The sequence below is a fragment of the Leptonychotes weddellii genome, chromosome 3 (genome assembly GCF_054177405.1).
Source record: "Leptonychotes weddellii isolate Sample4059 chromosome 3, ASM5417740v2, whole genome shotgun sequence".
NCBI lineage: Eukaryota > Metazoa > Chordata > Mammalia > Carnivora > Phocidae > Leptonychotes > Leptonychotes weddellii.
The window spans coordinates 31,184,538-31,197,697 of NC_138371.1; the positions used below are offsets into that span (position 1 = coordinate 31,184,538).

At 42.0% G+C, this 13,160-nt stretch overlaps 1 protein-coding gene across 1 annotated transcript in view; it reads right to left on the reverse strand.

The window, feature by feature from the left end:
- Positions 1 to 5,656, reverse strand: part of CASP10 (caspase 10) — a 22,474-nt gene extending 16,818 nt beyond the window's left edge. The window contains exons 1-3 of the mRNA XM_081813886.1: positions 5,481 to 5,656; positions 3,420 to 3,773; positions 1,844 to 1,937 (exon numbers count right to left, since the gene is read on the reverse strand). Of these exons, the coding sequence (XP_081670012.1) occupies positions 1,844 to 1,937; positions 3,420 to 3,766 (441 nt within the window). The 5' untranslated portion in view covers positions 3,767 to 3,773; positions 5,481 to 5,656. The remainder of the gene's footprint in view (positions 1 to 1,843; positions 1,938 to 3,419; positions 3,774 to 5,480) is intronic.
- Between the last annotated feature and the right edge of the window lie 7,504 nt (positions 5,657 to 13,160).

Here is a 13,160-nt window from a genome sequence, read left to right on the forward strand (position 1 = left end):
AAGAATAAAAAGATAAAAAGAAAAGAAAAGAAGTGTAAAAAACAAAAACAAAAATGTATCAGAACTTTCAGGGGCTATCTAAGGGAGAAAATTACTAGATTCTGACAAGTGGCAGTAAGTATAAGAATGTTAGCCATGTATCTTTGCCCATCCCATCAAGGTGGCTTAGTTCATCCTGCTAATCTCTCTAGTTATTCATGGTAAAAGCATATAAACAGAAAGGGTTCAGGCCATTTTCTCAGAAAGAGAAAAGGAAGATTGTATCCATCCCATTCATTCATGCTTTCATTCAGAGCACCATTTTGTAACAGATTCTACAAGGTTCTGGACCTATAATGATGAGTAAGCCTCAGTCCCCAACCCCACAGAACCCACAACCAACCTCAAGAAAAAAGGAGCCTCAAGAAATGACTCATCAAAAGATATAGAGACTAAAATCCCTGAGGGCTCTAAAAGAGGAAAAAAGATCTCAAAGACTGTGAGCAATGTAAACAAAATGAACCTACTCAGGTCTACCGGTCGGACACCAGGAAATATATTTAATGAATTAGTTACACAGGCCTCATTTGACCCACCCCATGTAAAACAGCTTCCCACTCCTCAGTGATTTTTCTGAAAACCAATTTTATTTGTCAATAATATCAGTTGATCTCAGGAGAATGTGATATGGGAGGGCTACATGTGCAATATAGGCTCGACAGTGTGGGTGATACTCGCATTCCTAAGTTGCATGGGGGGTGGTTCATGGCTGTTCACTTAGTACTACATTTCATAACTTCTATACACGTTACTTGTTTTTTGTATGTTATCAGACATTGCATAACTTAAAATCTAATAAAAATAGCGGCTGATGGGGCGCCTGGGTGGCTCAGTCGTTAAGCGTCTGCCTTCGGCTCAGGTCATGATCCCAGGGTCCTGGGATCGAGCCCCGCATCGGGCTCCCTGCTCCTCCCTCTCCTACTCCCCCTGCTTGTGTCTGCGTTCTTGCTATCTCTGTCTCTGTCAAATAAATAAATAAAATCTTTAAAAAACAAAATAGCCGTTGAATAGCACAATTATAAAGTAATGTTAAAGGGTAAAATCTGAAAAGTGGCCCCTTCCTAAGTTAACTAACTTGCTTGTTACAAGTTGATATTAGAATCAAAAGAAAAACATACAAAGTTTTGAGGCCTGGAAGAGAGACCTGCTGCTACTTTGCTACCCTTAAATATGACCCATATAGCAATAATATTAATAGACAGCAATTATGTTATTATTAAAAATACTACCATTAGTTCAAAACACCTGTACAGTCCTCTACAAAGCACATCCTCAAACATATGTCTCATTTGATTTTCACAAAAACCCTACACAGGAGATAATGCAAAGTTCCTCAAAAGGACACGCAGGGTCCCTCAGAAAGCACACCTACTGTAGATGAGGAACGACTCATTCTCACTCTGCCATGATTTCCTGCCTCCTCATTTCCACACATTTCTCTACGGGAAAACACAGTGGGTGCCAAGAGCAGTTTAACCACTTACCACCTGATTACTACGTGCCAAATTTTACCCACATTATGTTGTCGAATTCTCCCAACAGTCCTGGAAGGAAGAAGTGTGATTGTCCGCAATATGACACATGAGAAAACAGAGACTCAGAAAGCTGCAATCACTCGCCCCACATCAGGGCACTAGAACCAGGACTAAAACCCAGGCCCGTCCAGCACCGAAGTCAACGTTCCTAAGCGCTGTATGACATCATCTCCAGCAAATAAAAACCCTTCCTGAAAACCCTGTCCGGCATATTCCAACACTGATTACGGCAGTGCTCACAAATACCCTACTCTATATGACACACTTACCATCTGGATTTTGGGAATCGATTCCCTCAGAAGGAAGATCATGTCCTTTAAGTTCTCTGAGCCGATGCTTTCTGACAGTTCATAGAGCAGGTTTCTAAGACACACATCCAGAGAGACAAATAAAACCTCACACTTGCAGAGGACAGCATAGTAAATCAAGTGCTTTTTTTATAAACATTCTCTTTCACGTGAATGATCACAACCTATGAGTAGACAATTTTGAATCCCACTGTACAGATTCAAAACTAAAACTCCGAGCTTTAAGTGGCCTATTACATTAAGATAACACAGTAAGGGGGTGCCGGGGTGGTGCAGTCGGGTAAGTCTCTGACTTGATTTTGGCTCAGGTCATGACTTCAGGGTTGTGAGATCAAGCCCTGCATCAGGCTCCACACTGAGCATGGAGTCTGCTTAAGATTCTCTGTCTCCCTTCCCCCCCAACCCCGCGCCCCCGCGCGCACACATGCTCGCTCTCTCTCTCAAAAAATAAGATTAAAAATAAAATAAAATTTAAAAAGATAACACAATAAGCGGTAGAGGCAGGCTCAAAGATCAACTAAACTGTGTTATATATTTGAAAGTTGCTAATGAGTGGGTTTTAAAAGTTCTCATCACAAAAATAAAATTTATAACTATATGTGGTGATGAATGTCAAATTTACTATGGCGATCATTTCACAATATATACATATATCAAATCATGATGTTGTACACCTAAAACTATTATAATGTTGTTAGGTCAATTATATCTCAATTACAAATAAAAAATCTTAAATAAATAAAATCGTGTTATCTAAGGTCTGACCCAGGATAGACCAGATGCCTGTATGTCACCCCATGGGTAAAATGTCTGTATTTTACCTCTCTGGGCTTCACCCAAAAATGTATGAAAATTTGAAACTGGACATGGCATAAATGATGTCCTTCCCTACCCCAGAGACACATCTCCTTTTTCATTTTGCTTATTTGGCCGCAAGAACACATGCATTCCCTCCCTTTGAGTCCCCACAGTGACTCACAGGAAGGGTTGTCTGTGAATGGGAGAGTAAAAGGAAAGGGAAGGCCTGCTTTGTTGAGGCAGGCTTCCTTTGTTGGTGAGAAGCCAACCAAGGGCAGCCACTGGCAGGCCCAGAGTGGGACTTTGAAAACCCTTGCTGACCTCCCAACCTCTCATCTCATGAGTACCTGCCTTGGAGAGATCTCCTGGTTTAGAAGCACTGTGTCATCCAAGAACATAGATAAGAAAAAGATCTTAATCCCAGCCTCCTTTCTTTTTTTTTTTAAACAGGTTTTTTTTTTTTTTAAGATTTTATTTATTTGACAGAGAGACAGCGAGAGAGGGAACACAAGCAGGGGGAGTGGAGAGGAAGAAGCAGGCTTCCCGCTGAGCAGGGAGCCCGATTCGGGGCTCGATCCCAGGACTCTGGGATCATGACCTGAGCCGAAGGCAGACGCCCAACGACTGGAGCCACCCAGGCGCCCCCCCAGCCTCCTTTCAAAGCCCAGTGGCCCGAATGAACACAAACTAGATGGAACACCCACGCCCCGCACCGTCTTGATCACAGACCCCTCCTCACCTGAACAGAGAGACCCTCCCTCGGGTAGGCAGCAAACTCTCCACTTGCTCTTTGCTTTGGTTGAGGTACCGCAGCAGCGATTTCTGCTTGATTATGTAGAGGAGTTCCGCTAGAAAGAATGGGTCTTCCTCACTCAGCAACTCCTCTTCCAACAGATGATCAAATATGTCTGAGGCTGAGCTGGACTTCTCCAGCTTCTTGTGGGAGACGCAGTCTCGGCAGAGAAACTTTAAGCCCTCCACATCTTGGTTCCCCAGCTTTGAATCAATAGTCAGAAGCTTCCCACGGAAGCTCGATTGACCATTATCATCTGAACGGAAACCCGAATTTTGACGTTGAGATGTCATGGCCAGCCTGAAAGAAACAGAGGTGGGGGAGCACATGAGAGAGGAGGTATACACAGAACCCCAACTTCCCAGGCCTCCTCCGTTCCAGGCATGAGACTTTCCCAAAAGTGCTGAAAAATAAAAATTCCTGTGAGCTTGCTTCAAAAACCAATAGTCAAAAAAATGAGCCCAACACTTGCGTGGTGACCCTTCTGGAGGCCTGGAGGGAGCTTTTTTGGGAACCCAATTTACCTTCATTTCTCCCAAATCAAAATGTCCCTGGTGAAAGCTAGTGAAAAGGGAAGATGACAAAGCACAATCTCTCCCTGTTAGAACTCTTAATTCATTTCCACCAAATGGCAAAAATAGTGCTTAGATTTACACCTTTCATTTTATTTTATTTTATTTTATTTTTTTTACACCTTTCATTTTAGAAATAAAGCAGTCTGGGGATTTATATTTCAGAAGTGTCCACTAATCCGGGCGCCTGGGTGGCTCAGTTGGTTAAGCGACTGCCTTCGGCTCGGGTCATGATCCTGGAGTCCCTGGATCGAGTCCCGCATCGGGCTCCCTGCTCGGCAGGGAGTCTGCTTCTCCCTCTCCCACTCCCCGTTTGTGTTCCCTCTCTCGCTGTGTCTTTCTCTGTCAAATAAATAAATAAAATCTTTAGAAAAAAAAAAAGAAGTGTCCACTAATCCAAGAACAACCATAACGGGACAGGTCCATATCGCACAAAAAGAGAAGCCATAATCCTAGACCCCAAAAGAAAGGGTGGTTTTGGACAAGAGTTGCTCAAATCATTGAAGGAAGTCACAAATTGCCTAAATTAGTATTTCCACCCGATCAGTTCATAAAGTTCATATGGTATTTTCTATACTAAATTCCATTCTAATCAGGGGAGCAATGAACGAATAAAATTTTTCAGTAATATTATTCATTCTATAAGGCCTCAAGGTATATATTCTCTTTGCAAGACTTGGCTATTTAGAAACAAGAAACCACTTTCCAAAGGAAGGAGAATATTAACAAAAAACATCAGTAACAAAGAGTGGTTATATCTAGGTGGTATAAATACAGATACTATAAATTCTCTTTTTGGCTCCTGTTGAGTTTCTTGGATTTTATGCAATGAACACGTATTACTTTTATTGTTAGAAAAAGAAAATAGAGGGGTGTCTGGCTGGCTCAGTAAGTAGAGCATGTGACTCTTGATCTCAGGGTTATGAGTTTAAGTCCCACATTGAGTGTGTAGCTTACTTAGAGAGAGAGAAAGAGGGAGGGGGAGACAGAGAAAGAAAACAAAAAATGGTATTTTTAATGTGATCGTCCATGAGGTCTTCCCTTCTCGGAGTAGTCTGTGATACCAGAAACCAAATGAATGGCTTCTTGGAGACGGATTCCAATTCTAAGGTATCGTACGTTTGCCCTGCAGTTTCCCAAAAATTCCAATCTGTAGTGGGCCAGACTTTGTCTCCACTTCAGTTGGCCAGACTTCAATGAGTCCGCCGGACTTTGTTTGCATTTATGGACTAGCATATTTCCGCCTGTAAAAGTCTGTGTTGGAGCTTTCCTAAGGCTTTTTAAACCTTCGTTTTCCCTGACACGGCTAGTAAATCCAGGCAGAAATAATGCCATTGCCCACGAGAGTTTTTGCAACACAGTTTAGTCTGTGACTAAAGCAAGGAACAAGGCTAGAGTGCAAGACCTCAGCAGGAGAAAGGTGCTAATTACATACCTTCAGATCCAATTCCGTTGATCCTCTGGAGGTAAACGGTTCCAGGGGAAATTGCCTGAAAATAAAGTTTTAAAGAAGTTAGAATCCTCTGCGTAATCCAAGTTCCAGAGAAACTCCCATTTGCGCGGGAAGTGAACCCAAGACTTCCTGCCTCTGCAAGTAAAAACTGGATCTTCTCTTTGGGTAGCCTTACAATTTATTTCCTGCCTACGTCACGGCTGCCTCGCCGGCCTTTTCCCCCTCCCTCTTCCAGGTTTAGGATAACACTGACAAAGAGCGCCTCCTACAGGCAAGAATCACAACTTTCCACAACTGGACCGCTCGGGATCTTCCCAGGTTAAACCAAGGGCTCCTACAAATGTACTTTTCGAAGTCACTAAGTGTTCTAGCAATTCCCTTGGATCACTGAGGTTGATGAATCAAAGAAGAAAGAGAGAGAGAGAGGGAGGGAAAAATAAAGAAAGAGAGAGAGAGAAAGGAAAGGAAGGGAGGGAGGGAGGGAGGGAGGAAGGAAGGAAGGAAGGAAGGAAGGAAGGAAGGAAGGAAGGAAGGAAGGAAGGAAGGAGGCACCTGGGTGGCTCAGTTGGTTGAGCGTCTGCCCTCGGCTCAGGTCATGATCCCGGGGTCCTGGGATCGAGTCCTGCGTCGGGCTCCCTGCTCAGCAGGGAGTTTGCTTCTCCCTCTGCCTCTCTCTGTCTCTCATGAATAAGTAAATAAAATCTTAAAAAAAAAAAAAAGAAGGAAGAAAAAGAAAGGAAGAAAAGAAAGAGGGAGGGAGGAGAAGAGGAAGGGGAGAAGGAAGGAAGAAAAAAGAGAGTTTATTTTCCTAACCATCTCCTTCCCCAAACTCACTTAACCTTTAAAATAAAACCCAAAAAGCACGAGAAATAGTGGTCAACCATCTTAACTCTCAAAAAAATAAAATTTTAAGGCAGAAAAAAGGGAGAGGGAGCTGGACTAAAAGCCCATTTGGAGGTATTTGCAGGGAACACATCAGCAGACAAACTGATGAACTCTTTGGCCTCACATCACATTCAAGTGCAGCAGGAAAGAGACTTTGAGGACATTATTTCTAAGAATAAAAACAATACCTAATACTTATATGCCAACTACCATGTGTGAGGCACTATTTTTTCAATTAATCATCCCAAATCTCTAAGATAAATACTATTAGTATGACCCTCTATTAAGATGTGAAAACTAAGACATAGAAAGTTTAAGTAATTTGTCCAAGATTACACTGTGAACTAGTGGGAAAGCCAAAATTTAAACCAGCAAATCTGAGTCACTACACTATAATTCATTCAGCTAATTCAAATGTACAGGGCTCTGAGAAGTGCAGAATCTTAGAAAGATATTTTATCTCTGAAAAAAAGTAAGATTTATGATGCTTTGTTAACAAATATATTAAACTGCCATTTTCATATCCTTGGCATCATCCAGAGAACTTCTATGTTTAAGAAAGACAAGCCCTATTACTCAGCCATAAAAATGAATGAAATCAGGGCTCCTGGGTGGCTCAGTCGGTTAAGCACCTGCCTTCGGCTCAGGGTATGATCTCAGGGTCCTGGGATCGAGCCCCGCATTGGGCTCCCTGCTCAGCGGGGAGCCTGCTTCTCCCTCTCCCACTGCCTGTAGCTCCCCCTGCTTGTGTGCTCTCTCTCTCTGTCAAATAAATAAATAAATAATCTTTAAAAAAATGAATGAAATCTTGCCATTTGTGAAAACATGGATGGACCTAGAGGTTAGTATGCTAAGTGAAATAAGTCAGAGAAAGACAAATACCATGTGATTTTATTATATGTAGAATCTAAAAAATAAACAAACGAAACAAAACAGTAACAGACTCATAAATAGAGGAAACTGTTGGTTACTAGGGTGGAGGTGGGGACACCTAAAATAGGTGAAGGGGACCAAGAGATACAAACTTCCAGTTATAAAATAAATGAGTGATGGGAATGTAATGTGTAGCATAGGAAATACAGTCAATAATTTTGTAATCACTCTGTATGGTGACATGGTAACTAGACTTAACATGGGGATCATTTCATAATGTACAAAAGTATCAAATCACTATTATGTACACCTGAAACTAACAGGCTATTGTATGTCAATTGTACTTTAATTTTCAAAAAACTTACAACTTAAAGCATACTATGGGCAGAGCAGTTTAATCGATTTAGTAAACCGTTCAAAAGATACACCTCGTTGGTCCTGGAAACAAGTGTGAAAAACCCGATTGTGGCTTTGAGTGATGAGGAAATGATTGTGTGGGTCTGACTTCTATAAATCCCCTACAGACAGGCATGAGCACGGAGATAGGGAGTTCCATTTATTTTTGGAGTGTATGCCATTTGGAAATGTTCTTTACTACTACCAATAATAAATAAATGGTTCGGAGAAGGAAGAAAGAAAAGAGGACAGACAAGTCCTAGTGGAGATGGTTGCACAACCAGGTAAGTGTACTTAATGCCACTGAATCATATACTTAAACATCGTTTGAACGGTAAATTTTATGTTACGTATATTTTGCCACAATTTTTTTTTGAAAGATAAAGATACACAAGCCCTAAGTCTTAGTCTTCAATTCCTTGCAGCATTTCAGAAGGTAGTTTGGCAAAACTACCACTCCTCACCCAAATTTTTCAAATTTGATGCAACAATATTAAATATTTAGCAAGCCCTTCCTCTGTGTACAGCACGGAATTGGGCACAATTAGAAAGGAAGGTGAATAAAACACGTCTGCCTTCAAATAATTCTGACTACTCCCATTTCTTGGCCCCTTCTTTTCTGATGAACTGTCTAAAGTCAGTGTTATTAGCTATAGTCAGTAGATGAGGAGATCAAAGTTCACAGATGCAAAGTATCTTGCCATTATCCCAAAGCTAGGAAGAGATGGGGATTCTAGGTCTCTCTGATTCCAGATCCCATGCTCTCGATCCCAAGGCTACGGCCGCCTGTACCTCCATGTGCCGTGGTCCCTGTAACCACTGGGCAGGATGTGGTGATTCTGCAATGAGGCTTCACCTAAGTGCCACAGGAGACCCAGGAACAAGGGAGGAATCCTGATGAAGATGCCTTGGAGGAGGAGGAGGTATTTGAGCTAAGCGTGGAAAGTAGAAGTAGAATAGAGATACATGCAGTAAAACTTCACCTTTTATCCTAGTACTCAGTGGAAACACTCGAACCAAGTTACGGAGGTGAGATGGTACTCCCTTTTATTTGTATTCAGTATTTCATACTTCTTCCAATTTAGAGCACAGTAACTGAGGACATGCTGATGGCAAGTTGAGAGTGGTGGAAAGAATAAACATTTCTTACAGCATCTTTCCTGATTGGTTGCCGTCAACTGGGTCTACATGAAGAACCAGTCAAAACCTATATAGCCTTTTACAGTGGTGAGAGTCTGTCGCTGCCCTGGTGACAAAAGGGAAATACTGGATTGCTTCTCTTTAGTTCCGCCTTCAGAGTGGCTGGTGGTGGTAATAGTAAGCTTTCCTTTACATCCAGGCTTTGGTCCCAGTTCTCCACCCTCAAAGTTTATGAAGGGGAACTTTGTAAGTGTATACTTGTGAATTAAAAAAAATGGACACGGGTGATGGGGAAGATGGGTATGCCAGCTAGAGAAGAGCTCTGTGCCTTGAAATTTTCAGTCCCACCCCTGGTCCTGAGGTAGCAGGCCCTCCCCACTCCCTCACTCCACACCTTATCCACACACTCCAGACCTTGCCAGAACCAGTTTTATTCTCAGTATATGGGAGCATGGTGAAGCCAAGAACTGAAGGGGAAGACTCTCTCGGGTAAGGACCCCAGCAGAGATGTCCAAATAGTGAACTGGCAAGAGATTGTAACTAGACAAGTAAAGTGTGACCCATTTTGGATTCGCTATACTACAAAGTGATCTGTTTTAGCATGTCTCTTTTCTTATTAAAAAATTCATAATAAAAAAAAGAGGGGGTGGACTTCCAATATTTAATGTAGAAAAGCTGAAAGATGGAGAAACACACAGTCACTTGTAGTATATAACTACCTTATAATTTTAGTATATAGGGGCACCTGGGTGGCAGAGTCAGTTAAGGGTCTGACTCTTGGTTTCAGCTCAGGTAGTGATCTCAGGGTGGTGAGATCGAGCCCTTCGTCAGGCCCCACACCTCAAATCGGGCTCCACTCTAAGTGTGGAATCTGCCTAAGACTCTCTCTCCTTCTCCCCCTACCCTTTCCCCCCAACACACTCTCTCTCTAAAATAAATAAATACATATTTAAAAAAATAAAATTTTAGGGACGCCTGGGTGGCTCAGTCGGTTAAGCATCTGTCTTCGGCTCAGGTCATGATCCTGGGGTCCTGGAATCAAGTCCCACATTGGACTCCTTACTCAGTGGGCAGCCTGTTTCTCCCTCTGCCTGCCGCTTCCCCTGCTTGTGCTCTCTCTCTCTCTCTCTTTCTCTCTGACAAATAAATAAATAAAATCTTAAAAAAAAAAAAAAAAAGAAAGAAAAGAAAAGAAAGAGGCGCCTGGGTGGCTCAGTCAGTTAAGCGTCTGCCTTCGGCTCAGGTCATGATCCCAGGGTCCTGGGATGGAGCCCCGCATCAGGCTCCCTGCTCAGCAGGAAGCCTGCTTCTCCCTCTCCCACTCCCCCTGCTTGTGTTCCCTCTCTCACTGTGTCTCTCTGTCAAATAAATAAATCTTTAAAACAAAAAAAAAGGAAGAAAGAAAATTTTAGGGGCACCTGGGTGGCTCAGTCAGTAAGCTTCTGACTCTTGATTTTACTCAGGTCTCAGAGTCATGAGACAGAGCCACGCGTGGAGCTCTGCGCTCAGTGGGGAGCTTGCTTGAGATTCTCTTTCTCCCTCTCCCTCTGCCCTTCCCCCCACTCAATGCTCTCTCTCTCTAAAATAAGTAAATAAAATCTTTAAAAAAAAAGAAAAAGAAAATTTTAGTATATATCCTTTCACTTTTTTTTTTTTTAGATTTTATTTATTTATTTGAGAGAGAGAATGAGAGAGAGCATGAGGCGGGGGACGGTCAGAGGGAGAAGCAGACTCCCTGCTGAGCAGGGAGCCCGATGCGGGACTCGATCCCGGGACTCCAGAGTCATGACCTGAGCCAAAGGCAGTCACTTAACCAACTGAGCCACCCAGGCGCCCTCCTTTCACTTATCTATGTGCATATTATTTGCCAAAAACTGAATTGTGCTGTACAATGTTCTTTTTTCACTTAATAACACACACATATTTTTATCCATATCATTAAATGGTCTTTGAAAACATGATGTATGGGGTGCCTGGGGATCATGACCTGAGCAGAAGGCAGACGCTTAATGACTGAGCCACCCAGGCACCCCAAGAGTAAAGTATTTTTAATGCTGTGGTTGTTTTTTTTTTTTTAAGATTTTATTTATTTATTTGAGAGAGAGAGAGAGTGAGAAACAGCAGGAGAGGAGAGAGGGTCAGAGGGAGAAGCAGGCCTCCCGCTGAGCTGGGAGCCCAATGTGGGACTCGATCCCAGGACTCCAGGATCATGACCTGAGCCGAAGGCAGCCGCTTAACCAACTGAGCCACCCAGGCGCCCATATATTTTTAATGCTGTTTAAAGAAAATCAAAAAATAATTCAAAATGTGACAGAGACCTAAATGTAAGAGCTTAAATCATAAAACTCTTACAAGAAAATATGTGTAACTCTTCATGACCTTGCAGTAGGCAATAATATCTTACATACGATGCCAAAACTTTTAAGCAACAAAAGAAAAACAGGTCAATTTTGGACATCATCAAAATATACACATTTTGTGCTAGAAATATACCCTATCCCGAAAGTGAAAAGAAAACACCTAGAATGGAAGAAACTATTTGCAAATCTTATATCTGATAAGAGACTAGTACCCAGAATATATAAAGAATAATTACAGGGCACCTGGGTAGTTCAGTCCGTTGAGCTGAGCGTCTGCCTTCAACTCAGGTCATGATCCCAGGGGTCCTGGGATTAAGCCCCGCATCAAGCTCCCCCACACACATGGGGCTCCCTGCTCAGCCGGGAGCCTGCCCCGCCACCCCCCTCCCCCGCCTGCCGCTCCCCTTGCTTGTGCTCTCTCTCTGTCAAATGAAATAAAAATCTTAAAAAAAAAAAAAGAATAATCACATCAGAATAATAGAAAGACAATCAGTTAAAATGGGAAAGGATTTGAATAGATGTTTCAACAGCGAAGATATACAAATGGCCACTATGCATATGAAAAGATGTTCAACAACATTAGTAGTCATTAAGGCAATGCAATCAAAACCACAGTAAGATACCACTTCATACCCAGTAGGGTGGTTATAATAGTTTAAAAAAAGAAGACAGAAACAGGAATGTGAAGAAATTGGAACCCTTATACGCTACTGATGGGAATGTAAAGTGCTACAGCCACTTTGAAAAACAGTTTAGCAGTCCTCAAAAAGTTGAACAGAGTTACTATATGATCCAGTAAGTCCACTGGACTTATATATACCCAAGAGAACTGAAAACATGCATCCACACAAAAACTTACATGAATACTCTGAGCAGCATAATTCATAAAGGCCAAAAAAGTGGGAACGATCCAAATTTCCATCAGTTGATGAACAGATAAACAAAATGTGCTATATCCTATACAAGGGAATATTATTCAGCAATAAAATAAAATGAAGTACTTATGTATTCTTCAACGTGGATGAATCTTGAAAACATTATGCTAAGTGGAAGAAGTCAGATACAAAAGGATACGTACTGTATGATATGAAATATCCAGAATAGACGAATGTGTAGAGATAGAAAATAGATGAGTGTTTGTTCAGGCGTTGGGGAGAAGGGGAGAATAGGGAATGATGGCTAACAGGTATGGAGGTTCTTTTTAGGTAGATGAAAATGTTCTGAAATTAGATTGTGGTGATGTGCACAACTTCGTGAACATATATTCAGTGACTTGTACACTTTCAAAGGATCAATTTTATAAAAGGTGAATTATATCTCAATGAAAAAATATGTCCCTATCAGATGTCACAAACAACCTTATGATTGTTAACTGTGTGTCAACTTGATGGCTAAGGGATACCCAGAGAGCCAGTAAACATTATTTCTGGGTATGTCTGTAAGGATGTTTCTGGAAGGGATTAGCATTTAAATCAGTAGACTGAGTAAAGAAAATCTGCCCTCACCAATGTGGGTGGGCAATATCTAACCCATTAATGGTCTAATAAACGGGAGGAAGGGCAAATTCTCTCTCTTTTTGAACTGGGTTGGTTATCTTCTTCTACCTTAGGACATTAAAGCTTTGGACTCTAGGACTTACACCAGCAGCTCCTACTCCCCACTTCATCCCTCGCCCCCCCCACACACACTCTTATTTTGTATGCACTGGAGAACCCTGAAGGTTTCAAAGGAGGGAGGTGACAAAGCTGTTAGGGAGATTCTTCAGGTTGCCATGTATGAAGTAATTATAGAATTAAGAGGCTAGAGGCAAGATCAGTGAGAAAGCTATTATCATAGTTCAATGGAGAGATAATGAAAGCAGGGCGAATTGTAATGATGGAGATAGATGGAAAAGACATTACAGGTACAGAACCAACCAATTTGGAAACTAGCTGGATGAAGAAACATAGGAAATGGTGGATCAGAGCGAAAACGATGTTCTGGAGGTGCTGTTAAGTGAAAACGGAGA